We start from the raw sequence: 19,543 nt of genomic DNA on the forward strand, positions 1-19,543 counted from the left end.
GGTTGGTCTGGTCTTTGTCTGGGCTGTGACCCCCTTCTCCTGGTCCTTGATTAAAACCAGATCCTCACTAGACACACTGCAGCTGGAGGTCAGTACCCGCTCCAGACCACTCGGCCCTGGAAGTGATGAGCCCACAGATGTCACAGTCCAGAGGGTGCTCTGCTCTGCTGGACCCCAGAAAAGCCTGGACCTCCACAGGCCTACCCCGGACAGGGCACACCAGGAGTGCCCAGCGGGGCCTGTGTGTGTCCTGCTGCTGCTGTCTCCCCAAGAGGCACTGACAGGACTTTAATCCTGCCATCACGCACCAACCACGGGGGCAGGTTTTTGTTTCAACTTTGGTGAACGGGAACATCAGGTGCCCAATGTGGGCGCTGGGGGTGGAGGGACAGAGCTGATGCTCACCAAGAAGAATCAGAGGAGCTGAAACCCTGGAAAACCCTTTATTTCAAGTGGAACACATGAGGTTCAGCTTATTTCGAGAACTGTACATTCACCACAGGAGCAGCTGTGGGCCTGGGGCCCACAGAGCCCTGTGCCCGGCTCGGCCAGCACCCCGTGAGCCCATGGGGGCTGGGCCGCCAGAGGGTGGATCCAGGGCTGTGGCCGGGTGGACATTGCTTGGAGGCCAACGGCTCAGGCAGCGATACATCCAGTGGGCTCAGCACAGAGCTTCTGTGTGAGCACTCGGCACCACACAGACGTCACTCACACACACGCGTGCGGCTCAGGACACAGATTCTGTGCGAGCGCTTGGCACCACACAGATGTCACACACAGACACACACTCTTCACAGCAGTGCACACTCACATTCAGACACACATACACACACGGCTCAGGACACAGCTTCTGCGTGAGCGCTTGGCACCACACAGACACACACACACTCTTCACAGTGTACACTCACATTCAGACACACACACACGACTCAGGACACAGCTTCTGCATGAGCACTTGGCACCACACAGACACACACACACACGGCTCAGGACACAGCTTCTGCGTGAGTGCTTGGCACCACACAGACACACACACACTCTTCACAGCAGCGCACACTCACATTCAGGACCCTCGAGGAGCCCGGGCAGGTGGGCCATGGAGAGGCATCCCCTTCAGCCCCCCTGCCCCATGCTCAGTGCCAACCCGGCAGCTGAGCCTGAGCCCCCTGAGGACGCGGCTTCTGGATGACGTCACAGTCCACACCCCGGGGGATGCCAGGCCCACTGGCCGGGGGGGACGCCCACTGGAGAGCAGCACAGAACAAGACTCCTGTCAAAGGATGCATGTCACAGCCACCCCAGGCCTGAGACGGGACAGTGTGGATGGCAGCGGGGCCGCCCTGGCCTCAGCCTGCGCCCCCTGCCCCGTCTGGACACCGTCCACCTGGAGCCAAAGCCTGGGCTGCGTTCCAGTGCACCCAGGGGCTGGTGTGTGCGGCCATGGGGAGGAGGGTCCCGGCTGGCGCCGTGGCCCCCATACCGCAAGTCAGGGGTCCTAAAGGGGCCTGCTCTCGCAGAGCCTGTGCTTCTGTGGGAATGGCCGGCAACTCAGTGGCTACGAGGCGGGGCTCTTGTGTCGGCTCAGGGAATCGATGTAATGAAAAGTGGCGCCCAGAGCCCAGCTGGTCTCCACGTTGTCGATCTTCCGGGTCAGCTTGAAGAGACAAGCAGGGAGAGGAGCACGTGTGTGGGGAAGACGGGCACGTGCTCTTGAGGGGCAGGGAGGGGGCACCCCAGGGTCCCTACCTTCAGCACTTTGTCCCCCGGGAAGCCGAGCTCCTGGAGCAGCAAGCTGATGTAGGTGAGGTCCAGGCACAGGAAGGGGCTGGGTGGCGGCCGGGTCTCTGCCGTCCGGCACACTGAGGGGGACACGGCTCCTGGGTGTGGGCACGGGCCCAGGCTGCCTAGTTCCACCCATGCAGGGCACCACCCCCTAGGCCCTGTGCCGCCCAGGGCCTCCCTGCTGGTCAGAGCCCAGGACCAGCAGGGACTTGAGGTCAACCCAGGGTCTACTACCCACCCTGGCTCTGTCTCCACCTGGTGACCCCAGCCACCTCTCCTGGGTGTGGACCCCAGCCTCCTGAGGACTGGAAACACCCTCAAAGCTGATGAGAGAGAGCAACCCACCCCTCTTAGCGAGGACAGACAAACCACCCATAGCCTCTGCTCAGAGCCTTCTCCCGCTGGTGTCCAGGAGACAAACCCAGAAGTGAGGAGAACGATGGAAAAGAAGCCTTTCTGGGGGCAGGGAGAGGGGAAGGAGGTCGTTCGATGGAGAAATACAGAGTTAACTCCTTGGACCTGCAACTGGGAAAGGGACTCAGGGTGGAGCTGCTACAAGCGGCCTGCACACCTGCCAGTGGGGAGCGAGGAGGGAAGGGTGGGCAACCCACACCCGGCCACACCCCAGGGGGACGGCTCTTGGTCCCCCTCTCCGGGCTCTGCTGTGCAGGGGTCCCTGGCAACTGTGAATCTGCTGGGACACTTTGGGGGCTTGAGGTTACCCTAGCCAGAGTCAGAAAAAGTGAAATCAGGGGAGTCCACGCCTCACACCCCAGGACTAAAACCCTTGCCCCTACCGCTCAGGCCACACAAGGCGTGGTGGGCTGGGGTCCAGCTGGCTCGGTGGCCCCTCACATGCTCACACCCCTGAAGGCTTGTCTGGGCGACAGGCAGGAGTTGAAGAGAAATTCCGGGGCCAGGGCCTGCCTCGAGCCCGGGATGGTGTCCTGCCTCCAGGCCACTCACCATACTTGGCCGCTATCTCAAAGTCTTCAACGACAAGGCTGCCTCCCTTCTCCGCATCTGTGGATGAGACCAAGTGCCCCGTTGGCACCAGGGCTGCAGAGCAGAGACAGCACTGAGGCCCTGGGGCCCACGCACCCGAGGGGAGAGGTCCAGAGGTGGACGGCTGCATGTCTGGGCATCAGAGAGTAAGGATGAGGTACCCTGGCTCCGCTGAGGAGAGCCCGCTGGAAGGGCAGCTGCTAGGATGCCCCAGAGAGAGGGACCTGGGCCCAGGTGAGGGGTCACCTTCCCCCATTCCAGCCTCGTCCTGCTGGCCGTCATCCACGGAAGACCCGGCAGTGGGTCTTCCTGCTGGGAAGACACCTTCCCCCATTCCTCCTTCCTCGTCCTGCTGGCCTCTGTTTCTCCAGGGTGATTTTCTATGCACACTAATGTTTCATCCTCGCCATCGATAACATTCTGACACCCTTAATCTATCTTATCAAAAGACATTTCCAGTCCTGACCCAGTGAAGTGACCTCATGACCCTCTCGAGATTTTCTAGCGTGTCTGACGAGCACCGGTCCCAGACTCCCAATGCCGTCTTCTGCCCTGATGGCACTCGCAGGTCAGGAAGGGGTCAGGGTGACACATATAAGCTCCTGAGGGTGGTCTGAGGGCTGGGTGCCAGCAGCTGAGGGTTTGAGAATCACAACAGGTGAGAGGAGAATGAACCAACAGCCAGGAAGCCTTCCTGCACTAAGCAGCTCAGAGAACTGAATTATTTATAAAAGGGGCCTAGTACTCTCTACTCACAACAGGTCCCTGCCCTCCCACCACCCTGATGTGACTGGCGGGCCCTCTATTGGAGGTCCCACACCCCAGGCCCCCATATAGCAAACCCGGCCCCACCCTTACCTATGAGGCCCACATTTGCGGCAAGGTCGTAATAGTAGGAAAAGGCATAGAATTCCACATCCTTCACTTCCTCTGTCCTGTGCACTTTGTTTCGGAGGATCTCAGACACTCGGCGGGCGCACAGCTGGTAGAGGCTCCCCGCTGGGGCAAAGGGAAAGCAGACTCAGCAGTCAGGGGGCTCTGGGCGCCTGACCACATGGCCCAAAGTGGCCGGGACCTGGGGGTGCTCACCAGCAACCTTTCAGGGGCCACACACTGTGGGCAGGTCAAGGGGAGAAACTGCGAGCACAAAGGTGGCCAGAGGGTGGCCCTGATCCTGAAGGCCAGCAGCCTCAGGCTGGGCTCCTGGTACTGCCCTGACACAGCCCAGTGGGCCCACTCCACGCTCGCCCTGCCTGCCCTGGGCTCAGCTTGAGTGTGCAGCATCTCACCCATCTCACCAGCCATCTGGGTGGGGCCTGCACCCCCTCCTGTCAGAGAGGAGGGGGCTGGGCCTCAGAGGCAGCTTGCCAAGCTCATGAGACTGGTCATGACACTTGCTCAGAAGTGCAACAAACACAGACTGAGTTAGTGGATGTGGATGGCCCACAGCCCATGCCCAGACCCATTTCTGATCTTGTCCCAGCCCTGCTCCACATCTGACAACAGCGCTGTCCAGCTTCCCAGTGGCCCCCGAAGCCTCCCCGTCGCCCTTTGGGTCTCATTTCCCTGCCTTCTCCCTGCTCTGACCCTCAGACCTCCTCCTCCTCCTGTCCCCCTGCCCTCTCCCTGCTCTGACCCTCACACCGCCTCCTCCTTGCTCCTTAAATGCAGCAGCCAGCTCAGGGCCTTTGGTGAGCTGCCCCCTCAGCTTGGAGCTCATTGCCCAGTTCGTCATGTCTCGTCTCTTTCCTGCTTGTCCTTAAACCACGAACCCCCTTCCCAGTCCCCTCCTGTTTATTGCCGGATAATAAAAAATAGAATTTGCTCTCCATCCTTGGTCCTTGACACAGCTTGTAAAGACCTGTAAGGCCCTGAGTGGTGAGGGTGAGAGGGGTGTCCTGTTATTCTCAATAAGCCCTAATTTTGTGCTAATGAGGTGACTCCCAGTGGGACCCTCAAGGGCTTCAGGATGGGGGCTGGTGGTTAGAGGATTGGGATGTTCAGTGCCCCCTGGAGGGCATGGACAGAGGGCTGGGGACTGAGTCAGTCACCACCCGCCACTGAGTTGATTAGTCCCTCTGCAAGAAGCCTTGTAAAACACCTTCAGGAAGGGGCTCAGAGAACTTCTGGGTTGGAGACGTGTGTATGTGGGGGAGTACCCTGGGGGGCTCCAGGTGCCCCCCCCCACACGCCTGCCTTGTGCCTCTCTCCCGTCTGTTTCCCAGCTGTCCTTTAGAAGGAACCAGAGACAGGAACGTGTTTCCCAGAGTTCTGTGATCCCTCCCAGTAAATTACTGGATTTGAGGACGGGGTTGTGGGAACCCCTGATTTTTAACAGGTCAGTCAGAGGAACGGGGGCCCAGCACTTGCAAGGGGTGTCAAGGAGCGGGGCTCAGGGTCTCTGCCCTGACTCTGTAAGTCAGTGTTAGAACTGAGCTGAATCACAGGATACCCACTGGTGGCAGAAAGCTGGGTGGTGAGGGGAATACCCCACATTTGAGGTCAGAAGTGCTGTCTGTGGAAACAGTCCCATCAGTGGCATGTCCAGGTTGGACACGGTATCTCAGTAACCCTTTCAGAAGAAACTCAGAGCACAGAGCAATGGGCGCTGTGGTGAGACAGGCCGGGGGCTCCTTGGCCTCTCCCGTCCTTGCTGGAGCACGGGCTAGGGTGGCATGGTCCATAGCCAGGCCTGGCTGTCAGCTTGAGGCCGGGGGATGTCCAGGCCCTTCCTCACTGGGGCCTGCTGGGAAACCTGGCCTCTGGAGGAGCATCTGGCAGCAGACAGGGAGGCCCGTGCAGGGAGCCCGCGGGAGGCAGGAGCTCCAGAGCTGAGTCTTATCTCACAGGCTAGTACAGGCCAGTCTGTGAAGGAGGCTGGACAGGCTCCCTGCTTCTCTCAGGTGCTGGGGGGTAAGGGGCTGCCATCGACCCTCCCAAGCCACCCGCCTCCATGCCATACCTGCCTCCTGTCCTGCAATCCTGTACGTCACTTCAGCATGCTCCCACTCTCCTCTGAAACCAGCAGACAGACAGGGGCTGACCAGCTCCTGTCCATCTTCAGCTGAAAGAAGAGAGGAGGTGAAGAGCACTGGCTGCAGCAGAGCCAAGACGAGTCCCATGGAGGGCAGCCCATGGCACTGAGGGCCTCAGAGGGTCAAGGGAACACGCTTCCTTCCTACCGTGAGGATGAACCTCTGGGAGCACCCCAGGTCAGCGGCAGGAGGGCAGAAACCCCAGCAGAGCCACTCCCAGCTCACCGCCAAGAAGGGGCTTCGAGGTTCCAGGTGATGGAGTGGGGGGTGGGGCCAGGAGCCATGGCGGGTGCCTGCTCACCAGGACCCTGTGCCACTGGGCCCATGACCGGCAGAGGAAGGGTGGTGGCTGGCCTCCAGGGCCCCAGCCCTCAGGGACACACCTGCTGGCCTCCCACTGAGCACGCCCCCGTCCTTGGCTGATTCTGGTCTGAGCCCTCCTGCACCAGCAGAACGGCCCCCATGGGACCCCAGCAGGGGTCTGTGAAGGCAGGTGATAAAAAAGACTGCTGTCTGCAACTGCTCAGTCCGGTGTGTGGTCTGCTGAGTGACGACAGCTCACAAGGCAGGAGCTGCCATCACACTTTGGGGAGAAACATGGTCCCCTGCTGCTCTGAAGCGGGGTGGTGCAGGAGGGACAGGACCCTGAGGCTGGTGCAGACGGGCAAGCGGGTGCCTGCTGTCCTCCGCTGACTAACGGATGTTTTCTAGACCAGAACAAGGCTGCAGGTGTTTGTGAGACACGGACACGGTTTAGGTTCGCAACAAAGGGGACACTGTTAGAAGTTTAAACGGCAGGATCTGAAATAAAGGAGCTGAAGCGGGACGTGTGTGGAAGAGGATTCCAGGGGAACACGTGTGGGCTTGTGCACATCTGACCAAGGCCTCTGGGGGGACAGGCTGAGGTGGCCTCAGAGCAGGGCCCTGGGCCGCCTTGGGTACACGGTTCCCTAAATATCCCAGGAGCTCAAGTGCCTGCTGGCAATGTCTGGCTTGTCTGAGCCAAGTGCGTCAGGATGGGATGACACGGAGAGGGCCTGGGAGCAGACACAGGCTTTGTCCCCAAACGCCACACCTGGAGGAAGGTCAAGCCCGTTCCAAGTTCCCTCCATGCAGGAGAATGCAGGGCATGTTCTCAGGAGCCGCCCCATGGTAAATCCTTATAAACAAGCCGATGCTGATGGTGTGTGTTTCTTAGGTTCCTAAGACACTCTCCCTTAGTGATTCAGACACCACTTCACTAGCCATCTTTCTTTAAAAAGTAACTGGGGAGGTCCTCAGGGGCCCCCAACAAGGTCTACGGGCACACTCTCAGAGGCTCCCAAATCCTGTTGGCCAGAAGGGCTCTGGACACTGCACCCCACTCACCAGGCTTCCCCTCCTCGCCTCCCAGGACCGCCAGTCTCGCCGACATCAAGCCAAGCCCCAGGTAGCTGTGGAGAGAGTGCCCTGGTGAGGAGAGGCCGCCCGGAGGCCCAGGTGCTGCCTTGCACACGTCCAGTGGGCGTGTTCACTGGACCCAAGGGGGTGGGGGGGCTGGGGCTGGGCGGGGCAGCGGCCTCCTGCTTCTCCCAGGAGCGCCTCGGCTGAACAAGCCAAGACCCTTCCTCGGCGGAGCTCAACCAGGAGCTGTGGACACTGCGGAGGGTGACAGGCAGGCCTCCACCTTCACAGTGCGGACAGGCCTTGTGGAAAGAAGCTACTCAAGGTGTCAGTGGCAAGAAGATGACCCAGAAAACCCCTGCACAATCCACAGGCTCTTCCCCACTTCCCCAAAAGCGTCTTCCGAAGCAGAACAGAATACATACAAAAGAAGAAATACTGCCGCAGAATTTTAAAAGGAGGAAAAGGGAAGGAGGGGGGAGGGGTGGCCACAGGGGGAGGGGGAGGGCAGGGGGAGGGGGAGGCCACAGGTGAAGGGGAGGACGGCGGGAGGAGGAGCCCACAGGGGGGTCCACGGCAGGGTCCGGGGACTGAGTCTGTGGACAGCGCTCTGGTCACTCCCCGGGGGAGGCCTGCAGTGGTAAGCTGAGCCCCTGTCCACTCTTAGTCCTGAGGACGCACCTGTAGGAGTAGAGCCTGTAGGTCCTGTTAAACACCTGGAGGGACGTGAGGAAGCTGGGCGGCGAGGTTTGAAGGGTGCCCTGGGAAGAACACAGGATTAGCACTCCTTTCCTGCTGGCCTTTCTAGAAAACCGGCCCCCACCTCCCTCAATTCATTTGAAAGAACAGGGATATGCACAGATGTATTCAATTAGCTTTTCATCAACTCACAAGCCATGAAACAGCTTAGACCAAGCAATGAAGCACTTGGATTTTTCCTTTTTTGGGGGGGTTGGGGGCAGGGGTGCACTGCATGGTACGTGGGATCTCAGCTCCCTGACCAGGGATGGAACCCTCATCCCCTGCAGTGGAAGCATGGAGTCTTAACCACTGGACTGCTAGGGAAGTCCCGTGTCTCCCCTCTTTTTGAGTAATATTTATCCATTCTGAGAAGTATGGCCCAACCAGAACAGTTCTGAATATACTTAAGGCTCTTCCATTAAAACTAAAAAAAAAAAAAAAATAAAACGTGGTGGATGAGGAAAGTACTTTTTAAAAACACCATGCGATGCGATCTTAACTGGAGATGTGCCCATCCTAAAAAGGACTGTGACCCTGTCCCATGTGAGTCAGACTGATGGCCCCTCCCTGGAAGCCCTTGGGGGGCAGGGAGGAACCCACCCCATGCTCTCTGCCCAAAGGGCTCCAGGTAGTATCTGCTAATAGTTTATCACCCCAGAAAAGAGCAAATTCCTAGGTTTTCTAGGCAGAGTTAAAATCAAACTAAGCAGGATTCACTGTGTGTGATGACCCTCAGGAGGGAGGTTGAGCTCACGGGCCTCCAGAGGCTCCCCAACAGGGCAGGTGGCCTTGGGGGTGGGGGCTGGTTACCTCGAGTCTTGGGAGGAAGGTGATCTGAGTCGACCCCCCGCCTAGGTCCAGCATGCCCACGCTGCCCCTCCCGGGGGTCTTCAGGCTGCCTGCAGCACCGGAAGTAAAATCCACATGGCAATGACAGTTAATAAACAGAATAGCAAAAAAAAGGGGGGGTGGGGGTCAGAAGCTAGGCCCTTCCATGGAAAGAAGAACAAGACAACAGAGGCTGCAGCCACTTAAAAATCTCCACATGTTTTGGGGAGTGCACGAAGAGCAGCTGCCTGGCGGGGCCTTCATCTGAGCTTTCACCTGGGCTCCGGACCTCCCCCGTTGCACGGCTCTCCACTCCCGGGTGGCAGAGCCTGTAGGCAACTTCCGTCTCGTCCAGTGTCAGAGATTCTGGGCTTGTCCATAATTACAACAGAGGGACAAAAACCCACGTCCGGAGAGTTATCTGAGAAAAATGACTCCTGATTCCAAGGACCTATGTTCCTGGTCCCTGGTCTTCCTCCAGCGGGACTTCAATTATAAGGCAATCAGCACTTGCCTCATGTTCAACATTGACTGGGGTGACTCAGGGCTTCTCTCAGGAATGAGGATGGTGCTGCTGCAGGCCACCACCACCCCTAGTACCTGCATCCACAATCTCGGGGCCCGCCACATGCTGGGGTCAGTAACACTGCAAAACCCTGGGGGGTTATTTTAAAGAGCAGAAATGAGGCTCCTGCTCTCAAGACCAAGGTCTGTGGACAGTGGGCTCTGTGATAAAGGGAACCCACCTGTTAAGAAGTTCACGGTGATCCACGCAGAAACACCTGCAGGACAGGGTCACAAAGGGCATCTGAATCACCTGAGAAGCTGTAATTACAGCACCGGGGGCTCATGGCGACTTTCGGATTTCAGGGGCACGAGGAGACCACTTCCCCACTACTCTCAGCCTCTGGATTGGCTACAGGAACAGGCGTCACTCAGAGCCAACAGCGGCTTCTGGCAGACTGCTCTAGAAGATACCACACTAAAAGCCGGAATGCTTGGCCAAATGTCCCATCCTACGCTCCCACTCTTTATCGACTGCCTCTTTTCAGAAGGGGAGGGATGAGAACCAAATGTTCTTTCCTTCCACCCACACAAACTCTTAAGGTCACATTTAGAGTCGAGGCTGGTAAGGAACCTTATTAAGCGATGCTCTTGGAATTAAGGCAACAGCAATGTACTCACACAGCAACTGGGGATTCTCTCTAAATGTTCTTAGAAGAGAGCATTTGTTTTCAGGACTGTGATCTGTGCCAGGCTGGCAGCCAGTCACGAGGAGAATCTAACACTGGCCCCAAGAAGGAGGCTCTGAGACAGTCAGACTGTGGGCGGTGGGTGGGGCAGGGCTGTCACTTCAGTGCCTGTGCCTCCAGGCAGGGAAAGCTCCAGTGAGATGCTGACAGCAGTGCTGCATGCAGCCTGCCTTGAGGGATGGCCTCGCGGCACTTTCGATAATTACCCTCATCAGTCCCGTTCATGATGGAAACACAGTCATCCCCTACGAGGAATGGCGATGCCTCAAACACTTCTTTCACCTAAATGTAAAGAGAGACGCGTCTTTAACCTTAAGAATCTAAACTCCTAGTCCCCAGTCACTGCCCTGCGTTAGGACAGGACAGGAAGGGCGGGAAGCCCCATGGGGCAGATCCCAGCTCTGGGCCCCCACGCAGACTGGTGGGCACATGCCCAGGGGATGGCCTGGCACAGGGAGGCGGAGGCTGGGAGCAGCTGGCTCCTTCTCCATGTTTTAGCCATGATAGATACACAGAAATCTCAGTACGTCTGCACTTGTGTCCCACAATCTGACTTGAGCGCATGAAGGTAGTTTCTATAAAGGGACCTTGACAGGCCTGCAACAACATCATTTAGCAGCTGGCAGGTGCAGAAACAGCTTGGAGCAGGACCATTTTGCTGAGAACACTTTCCCTGATTCCTGATGGTTAAGACTCCTACAAGCACCTGCCAAAGACAGGCTCCAGGGCCACCTTCAGGAGGTGTAGCGCCTGGGCACAGGCCAATGGCCTGAGCTGTCCCATCTGAGCATCAGACCGAGAGAGGGACCTGTGCTTCCTGCGAGGGTGACCAGCTTGAGCCGAAATTTCAAGAATTCAGGTCCTACTGCCTCAGACACACAGCAAGTCCTTGGATGGAAGGAAGCCCTTCAAATGTATTATTTTTCACACAAATTTGGTCTTTTTATAAAACAGGTTCATTCTAGAAAACATGAATGGCTTTAAACATCTTGAGGAAGAAAGCATCATTCATCCACAAGCCCTCCACCTAAGATGACACTGCGAACATGTTGACATGTTTCCTTCCTGTGAGACCTTCTCCAGGGGCCTGCTCGGACGTGGACGGATGCTCCACGGTCTCAGTTATCATCAGCCAACCCTTGGGGGAAATGGAGGCACTCACCTTCCTCAGCAACTTCTGAGCCTTTTCTCCTGGCAACAGGCGCAGACCAGCTGTAGCCTTGAGGACCAAGGGGGTGGCCTTCCAGAAGTCAAAGGGGATGTCCTGTTTGGCCACGTCCAGTAGCTCCTGGATCCCCGGGGCGCTCTGTGGACATGGTGGGTAAAGCAGGGTTGGTCCACTCGCAGCGTGGTCACTGTTGCTCCCCACCCTTTAGGCTTTATACATCTGTAAATGTATTTTCTTCCTGATTTTACAAATTGGCAGAAACAGTGACTCAAGTGGTGCTGCCGGGGGCATGGGGCGGACCTGTGGCAGTGGAGTGGACCGGGGTCCTACACGCCCGGCCACCTCGGGCAGTGTCAGGTGAGCTGCAAGGCCTCGGCACACCATGAGAGAATTCTAGGGTCCCTTATGGCCCTAAAACCCACGAAGAGCAACACCAGAGATTCACCTGCACCTGCTGGTATGCTGAGTGCCACACACTGGACCAGGGCATGTGTGTGTATGTGTGTGTGTGTGTGTGTGTGTGTGACTGGACCAGGGACCATTGTGCGTGTGTGTGGTGTGTGTCTGTGTATATACACGTGTGGGGTGGTGTGTGGTTGTGTATATATGTGTTTATGTATGGTGTGTGTGGCTGTATATATGATGTGGTGTATGTATGGTGTTGTTATGTGTGTGTGTGTATACATGTGTGGCATGTGTATGTGGTGTGTGTATACACGTGTGGGGTGGTGTGTGGTTGTATGTATATGTATATATGTATGGTGTGTGTGGCTGTATATATGGTGTGATATGTGGTGTCGTGTGTGTATGTATACGTGTGTGGTGTGTGTATGTGGTGTGTGTATACACGTGTGGAGTAGTGTGTGGTTGTGTATGTGTGTGTGTGTATGTGTGTATATGTCTGTGTAAATACATGTGTGGGGTGGTGCGTGGTTATGTGTATATGTATGGTGTGTGTGGCTGTATATATGGTATGATGTAATGTGGTGTCGTGTGCATGTATGTATACATGTGTGGTGTGTGTATGTGGTGTGTGTATACATGTGTGGGGTAGATTGTGGTTATGTGTATGTGTATATATGTATGGTGTGTGTGGCTGTATATATGGTGTGATATGTGGTGTCGTGTGTGTATGTATACATGTGTGGTGTGTGTATGTGGTGTGTGTATACACATATGGGGTAGACTGTGGTTATGTGTATGTGTATATATGTATGGTGTGTGTGGCTGTATATATGGTGTGATATATGTGTGGTGTCGTGTGCATGTATGTATACATGTGTGGTGTGTGTATGTGGTGTGTGTATACATATATGGGGTAGACTGTGGTTATGTGTATGTGTATATATGTATGGTGTGTGTGGCTGTATATATGGTGTGATATATGTGTGGTGTTGTGTGTGTGTATGTATACATGTGTGGTGTGTGTATGTGGTGTGTGTATACACATATGGGGTAGACTGGTTATGTGTATGTGTATATATGTATGGTGTGTGTGGCTGTATATATGGTGTGATATATGTGTGGTGTCATTGTGTGCGTGTATGTATACATGTGTGGTGTGTGTATATGGGGTGTGTGTATGTGATATGTATGTGGTTGTGTACACATGTGCAGTGTACATGGTGTGGTGTATATATGGGGGGGCCTCCCATGGGTACCAGTGTCCTCCATAGACTCCCTACACTGTGCAGCAACCCAGGCCAGCACAGCAGAGATGCTGCCCTGGGAGGACCACACTGCATCCGAGAGGAAGGGAGTCACTTTAATAAGGCTACAGAAGACAAACTTGATGAGCCAACAGACATGAGAGAAAACTGTTACCTTTTCAACGTCATCAGCATAAGCAGAAAGACCTGGCTTCAGTGCTTTGAAGGTTTCATGGGTCAAGGTGGGAGTTTCTAAAGGAAAATCATATTTTATACAAGGCACAAGTATGAATATAAACACAAATACAGGAATCTCTACAACTATGACGAGCCACACTTTTAAGGCAGACATCTGAAAACAGACCCTCACTGTTTCTTGTCTAAACTCTGCCTCTTTCGTCTGGCTAAATGAGGAATATCATACTTAATGTTTTGGCTAGAACTTTTCCTCTTAAAAAAAATGAACCTTATTTATTTACTTAGGCCACACTATGAGGCATGTGGGATCTTAGTTTCCCAAACAGGGATTGAACCCCTGTCCCCTGCATTGGAAGCATGGAATCCAATGCATGCTTAACCACCAGCCAGCCAGGGAATCCCCCAAATCAACTTTTCTGACGTATAATTTACATACAAAAAGCCTATCCATTTAAAGTGGTTAAAGTTTAACACAGTTAATTCTTGCTGATTCAACAAGCAGAGGAGCAGGGCAAATGATTTTAAACTAGAAATGTAAAATAATTTTCTTGATTCTAGCATGGACACATTACAGGTTCTAAAGAATATTTCATTCTTCTTTTTAAAAAATTCAGTGTCTTCAATTATTCGGGGCCTTGGCTCACATGCTTACACCAGGGGAGAGTATTCTCAGGCACGCTGAGGCAGAGCAATGTTATCAAAATACAGACACGAGGAAAGGTCAGGGACAAAATTTTTCTAAGGACATCTCTCCAAAGAAGCTACACCGGAACATGGCTACTAAAGGGTTATCCGCTGACAGGTGTTGCCTTAAACTTAGCTTCAAATCAATTCTGGAGGTAGGCAAAGTCCAGCATATAAACATTTAACTATTGTTAACAAGTTTAAAAATAAAGCAGATGAAAAGTGGAAAAATGTGCCACAAGAGCCTTGGAGGGGCCTCCTGAAGGCACCCGGTGCCTCCAGCTCAGCTAAACACATAGAAGGGTCAGCACAGAAGCAGAGAAGAGGGACCCCCAGATGTGGGAACTGACTCCCCAAGGGGTGGGGGGGGGGACTGGGCACAATGGGGGTCTCTCCGTGGGAGAAGCCAAGGGATGAAGATGCCCAGTTCCACCCTCATCCCTCCCCAGCCCCCACCTGGGAAGCAGGCCCATGGGCAATGGCCAGTTCCCCTTTCACTGAAGCCATGGCCATCGGGCACCCTGTCGCTGCCTGGCCCCAGTGGGCAGCTCCGTGTCATTGCTCATGTACCTGACTCTCCTGAACTTGCGGCTCCCACTGGCCTGAACCTGGGGCTACCAGCTGCCTTGAACTTATCCCATGTGACTTCTGGCCTAAGTCATGGTCCCAGGCACCCAACCCGCCAGAGACGCCGGGAGGGGACAGGACACCCCCATACCCTGTGAGATCTCAGCTGCCCTTAGCTGGTCACCAGACACCAGTGTGAGTGAGGACATCGGGGACTCCTGAGAACCAGCCCTGTCGACAAGCTCCCTGGGGAGTCCCGGGCAGGAGGTCCTGTCCACCCCGAGGGCCGTGCTCTGCAGTGAGATGGAGGGCAGGGGGTGTGGTCGGGGCTTTCTGCTCAGTACCTCCAGGCTGCCGGCTGAACTGGAAGACGTGCACACGGGTACCAGTGCTGCCCGCGTCAAACATGATGCCGTAGGCGACCTCAGGTCCGTGGGCGGCCGGCCCCGGGGGACTGAGGGCCTGCTGGCCCCTCCGGGCCCCCGTGGCCGCCTCGGGGATGCCGAGAAAGGCCTGGGTGGCGGAGGCCCAGTGCCACTTGATGTAGGCAACGTAGATGAACAGGCACACGAACAGCCCCAGCAGGTACGCCACCTTCGTCATCCTCAGGTTCCCATTGTTTGGTATTTTTCTCATTTCCTCGTGTGTGGAAGATGGTACTAGAGCAGCTGGTGGGAGGGAGAGGGGCAGGAAAAACACGCTAGGCTCTGCGGTTCCAGGGCCAGTGGGACATTCCTGTGTTCAGGGACAAAATCTGTTCAACCACAGTTCTTTCCACAGGGACTTCCCTCGTGGTCCAGTGGCTAAGACTCTGTGCTTCCAATGTGGGGGCCCCAGGTTTGATCCCTGGTCAGGGAACTAGATCCCACATGCTGCAACTAAGACCTGGTGCAGCCAAATAAATAATAATCAATAAATATTAATAACCGTCCTGCAGATTTGCATTTTTCCTGTGGAATCAGAAGCTTCATTTGCTTCTCAGAATGATTCTGGAAGGTGGAATCCCCATGGAAGAGAAGAGGAACTGAGATATGTAGACACTAGATAACCTGTCCAAGACCGTTGGTCCTGCTGGTGCTGACCAGGGCCACAGGCCCCAGCCCCATGGTGCCCTCCAGGGGCTGGTCCAGGCAGATGGCTGTGGGCTTGGTTCTGTTTTAAAAGCCAAGTGTACACAGTGTCCCTGGACCTTTCATGTAGGGAACAGACATATATCCAGTTCATTCTCCCCAGTCTCACTTTTCCTCCCACGTTGGTAATTTACTTTCCAAAGGTTTAAACTCTGGTCCCTTGGGGATTACAGAGCCATACAAGATCAGAGAAACAGCTCGTTCTGGGAGTTTCATAGCAGATACCTGCTTTCATTCACACGCACATTCCTGCTTGGAAGGAAATCACGCCCATGTGCTTTCAAAGCCCCTGACAAAATAAATTGATTTGGCCCCACTATTTTTGGTTCAGCACACCTCAAAATGGAGGCCTTTGCTCAATGGAGGCACCAGGCGGGAACCAGAGGCTCAGAGGATCAAAAGGGAGGCACCTGGTTGTCTAGGCTGCCCCTGTCCTCAAGGATGTCCACCATCTCTCTACCTTCACTGCCAGCTGTGGGAGGTAGAGTGGACACCCCAGGAGAGGGAAAACAGCAGTGCTGGCTGGGTGGGAAGCAGGATGTGTGCCCGTGGGCAAGCCCCTGGTCAGGGTGCTGGTCTCACCTGTAAGTGGTGGGGCTCGGTGCTCAGGACACAAAAGACAGTGGGGGAGGAGGGCCGGAGAACAGCATGACTGTGCTGGCCGGGGAGGGCGGGGGAGGCCAGGCCTGGACAGCAGGGGGCAGTCTTGGGTGGACTCATGACACCCCCAGGCTGTCTGGGGGAGGACAGACAGAACAGTAGGGGATCCAGTCCTTCAGCCACACCTGGATGGCTGCGGCCCCTGGAGCATGGCCGAAACCTTAGGGGCCCCTGTGCCCCTGTCGGGGGGCGGCTGCCCGGAGGCCTGGGGATGGAGGGGAGACAGCATACCCCCTCCCTGAGCTTCTGCAGCTGGGTTCCGGGCTCCTCGGTGCTCTCCCCTCCCACTCTCGAGCAAGCTGCGGTTCCTTTGTGCTTCCCTGCCCTCTGGTGAGAAGAGGCCTCCCTGCAAACAGGCACCAGCCCACTCATCCTGATTTCCCGACCACAACACAAGGCCAGAAACCAGCAGCTGCTCAGCCAACACCTGCAGGTGAAGAAGGCTAGCTGATGCAGCAATTCACCGGGAGGCATGGAGGATGCTTCAGGACCCAGGTGATGGCCATCTGAGATTGGGAATGTTTGGGCAGGAGATGGCAGTGACCAGGTTTTCCACATGTGGAGTTTGAAATGATGGCAGGACTTCAGTTGGACACATAACTGAGCCTTGTGAGAGATGCCAGGTTTGCAGTTGGTGCTTGAACAGCCATCCCCGGGCAGCCAGCTCCACTCAGGAACAGGCCCTTTCAGAGGCTTCCTGTTTTTAGGTTACAGTAACCCAAAGTTTCCTATGGCTAAGTGATCTCTGAAAAAAAGTACTTATAGAGAAAGCTCTAAAGCAGCTATTTCCAAGGATGGTTAGCAAGGACACAAAAGCAAAACTAACATCTTAAACTCTGAAAGTGTTTTATAGAATCCTTTTACATAATCAGTTTTTTTTTCTTTTTAAAAGATAAGAAGGGACTTATTAGAATGCAATTTGTGAAGCTTATAAGCTGGAGGGTGAGAAATGCCATACCCTGAGAACTTACTGGGCTACAGTTTCTAATCAGAGGAAAAGTGGGAAGGCGGAGAACTTCCTGGTCTGTCTTGAGTAGATGTGCTTCCATCATCAGTTCCTCCTTCAGGTTGGGCAGGGGAGCTGTCCTGTCCCTACATGGTCAGGCTAGGTCCAGAAATTATTGTTCTTCTCTGTGTGCAGAGAGCATGTCCTAGGGATAATTAACTCACTGAGCTCACTGTTTTATTGTTTATGAACAAATTTTACTGTTTTATTGTTTATGAGCAAATTTCATCATGTCCTATGTTAGTATGAGAGCCATAATACACATAATCAGATTAACAGGTAGAATATTACATTTTGAGGCAAAGGCTGCTCTTAATTTGTCTACCCATTTAAAAAACACCACTTTAAACACGCTATGAATATATCTTGTTACCAGAGCCCACAGTGCAGGCACCTATATACCACATGATGACTGACTTCCACACAACAGGACCAATGCCCAGGGATGTCTGTAAACGGACTTGCCTGGGATCACACGGTTGGCACACGGCAAAGCCGAGGAGTTTCAGGCTTCTGAATCCAAATCAAATGTGCTTCATTCATCACTTCCCTGTCCCTGTGAATACAAGACTACTTCAGACAACCAGAAAACACGTGAAATTACATACACATAATCATTAAAGTTACAGGGGGCCTCCCAGGTGGCCCATTGGTAAAGAATCCACCTGCCAATGCCCTGAGACGGGATTCGATGATCTCTGGGTGGGGAAGATCCTCTGGAGGAGGAAATGGTAACCTACTCCAATGTTCTTGCCTGGAAAAATCCCAGGGACAGAGGAGCCTGGTGGGTTGCAGGCCATGGGGTCGCAAAGGGTCAGACATGACTGAGCACAATCATTCAAGTTACACACCAAGTTCAGGGTGGCATAAACAGCAGTCAAACAGAACATAACTCTGAGGGGGCCTGAGCCAGGAACAGCCATGTCCCCGAGGCCTGAGCCTAAAAGCCAGTTTCATTCCTTGGGGTAAGGGGCTTGTCCAGAGCTAAGACAGCCGCAGGAGGGGCGGGTCACATTTCGGTGACACTACCAACACCTCAGAGGATCACCAAAGAAAATAATTTTCGTTCAGTTTTGCTCTTTAAAGGAGAGTCTAGAACAACAGCTGTTAAGGCAAGGCGGTGGGGAATGAGGACTCGCTGGTGGTGTGGCAGGATCTAACTGCACAAAGGCAAACAGAGGTTTGGCTGAGCTAACCTGGCTCCCAGTTGGCTACGGGAGTGGGGTGGGGCTGAATCCCCCTGTCCTGGGTCAGAGAGGAGAGTTTTGGTGTGAAGCAGCGGCAGTGATGTCCCGCCCCATCCCCCGGGCAAGCTTTCTAGGAGCTGGGGACAGGCAGGTCGGAAAACGAGCTTTATCCGATTTAGATCTGTAGGCCAGTTTCTCCAAGGTTAAAGTTCCCCCAAAGGACCGTGCGTGCAAATGACTGCCGCAGATACTGAAAACCTATCCAAAAATTAAAGCGCATAACCAAACACGAATCCTCCTTGTAGGTGTCAACGGGCTTTCCTCCCCTGCTGATCAGGCCCCTGTCGGGTCTTCTGCGCCCGGGCTGGGAGCGGGCCGGCGACGCCGGCTTAATGAATGAAGCGGCAGGCTCCGGGCTCCCCGGGGTGGACACCCGGGCGGTCTTGTCCACCCCCGTGCCAGAACACAGATTGCGCCCCCCAGACATCAGCAGAGCTCAGGGTGCCAGTGACCCTGAGGCCACCTCCAGGAGCTGCCGCCCGGAGACGGGAGTTGCCGGGCGCCGGGTCTGCGCCCCGGAGGCCCCCGATCGGCCCCGTCCCCCGGGCCGAAGCGCACAGTGCCCGGGGAGGGGGGGCGCACGTGCATCCGCACCCCGGGGCGAGCGGGACCCGCCGCTTACCCTTCAGCGCCCTGAGCCCCACCCGCGGAGCGGAGTGCCGGTCCCAGGGGAGCTCGCAGGCCTCCAAGGCCGCTTGCCCGCGGTCCTGCCCCACCGGTGTCAGCGTGGCCTCCACCCCCCGGGTCCGCGGGCGGTGGACCCGGGAACCTCGGCCCCGCCCACGTGTGCCCCGCGTCAGCCTAGTGCGCAGGCGCAGCGTGGTGGCGGGGGCGGGGGCGGCCCACTGCGCAGGCGCAGCGTAGAGGCGGGGGGAGTGGTGGGGGAGGCGGGGCGGCCCACTGCGCAGGCGCTGTGGTCCCGGCTGGTGTAGTCCTGGGTGGTGGGGTTTCGGTTGCGTGGCTCCAGCTCCTGGCTCTTCTCCGCTGCACGGCGGAGCAGGCTTGCGTGGTGCTTGGCCGGAGTCAGCCCTGCAGTCTCAGAACCTTGACCAGCTGTGGAAGTTTTGATTTTTCTCGGGTTCCCCCCCACGACGTCTAAAGTCCCTCTTTTCCCTTAAGGTAATTTATAGTAGAAAATGTCACCACAACAGGCCAGGCAGTGCCACCAAGGCTCTCCTATCCTGACCCCCATGTTCTTGCCTCTTCC

At 55.5% G+C, this 19,543-nt stretch overlaps 1 protein-coding gene across 2 annotated transcripts; it reads right to left on the reverse strand.

Annotated features, from left to right (window-relative positions):
- Positions 1 to 424: 424 nt before the first annotated feature.
- ENTPD6 (ectonucleoside triphosphate diphosphohydrolase 6 (putative)) lies at positions 425 to 19,139 on the reverse strand. Of its 2 annotated transcripts, XM_027559545.1 has the most exons (15): positions 18,959 to 19,125; positions 17,555 to 17,645; positions 14,638 to 14,961; positions 13,020 to 13,096; positions 11,190 to 11,333; positions 10,234 to 10,309; positions 9,521 to 9,556; positions 8,757 to 8,845; positions 7,887 to 7,966; positions 7,191 to 7,255; positions 5,750 to 5,851; positions 3,646 to 3,786; positions 2,749 to 2,805; positions 1,747 to 1,859; positions 425 to 1,654 (listed from the first exon to the last, which is right to left on the reverse strand). In XM_027559545.1, the coding sequence occupies exons 3-15, from the start codon at positions 14,927 to 14,929 to the stop codon at positions 1,556 to 1,558; spliced, it is 1,371 nt and encodes a 456-aa protein (XP_027415346.1). In that variant the 5' UTR covers positions 14,930 to 14,961; positions 17,555 to 17,645; positions 18,959 to 19,125; the 3' UTR covers positions 425 to 1,555. The 2 variants fall into 2 exon arrangements, with proteins under 2 accessions (XP_027415346.1, XP_027415348.1); XM_027559547.1 differs by lacking the exon at positions 14,638 to 14,961 and having other exon boundaries at positions 18,959 to 19,139.
- Positions 19,140 to 19,543: the final 404 nt, after the last annotated feature.

Source organism: Bos indicus x Bos taurus, chromosome 13, assembly GCF_003369695.1.
Source record: "Bos indicus x Bos taurus breed Angus x Brahman F1 hybrid chromosome 13, Bos_hybrid_MaternalHap_v2.0, whole genome shotgun sequence".
In the NCBI taxonomy this organism is placed as follows: domain Eukaryota; kingdom Metazoa; phylum Chordata; class Mammalia; order Artiodactyla; family Bovidae; genus Bos; species Bos indicus x Bos taurus.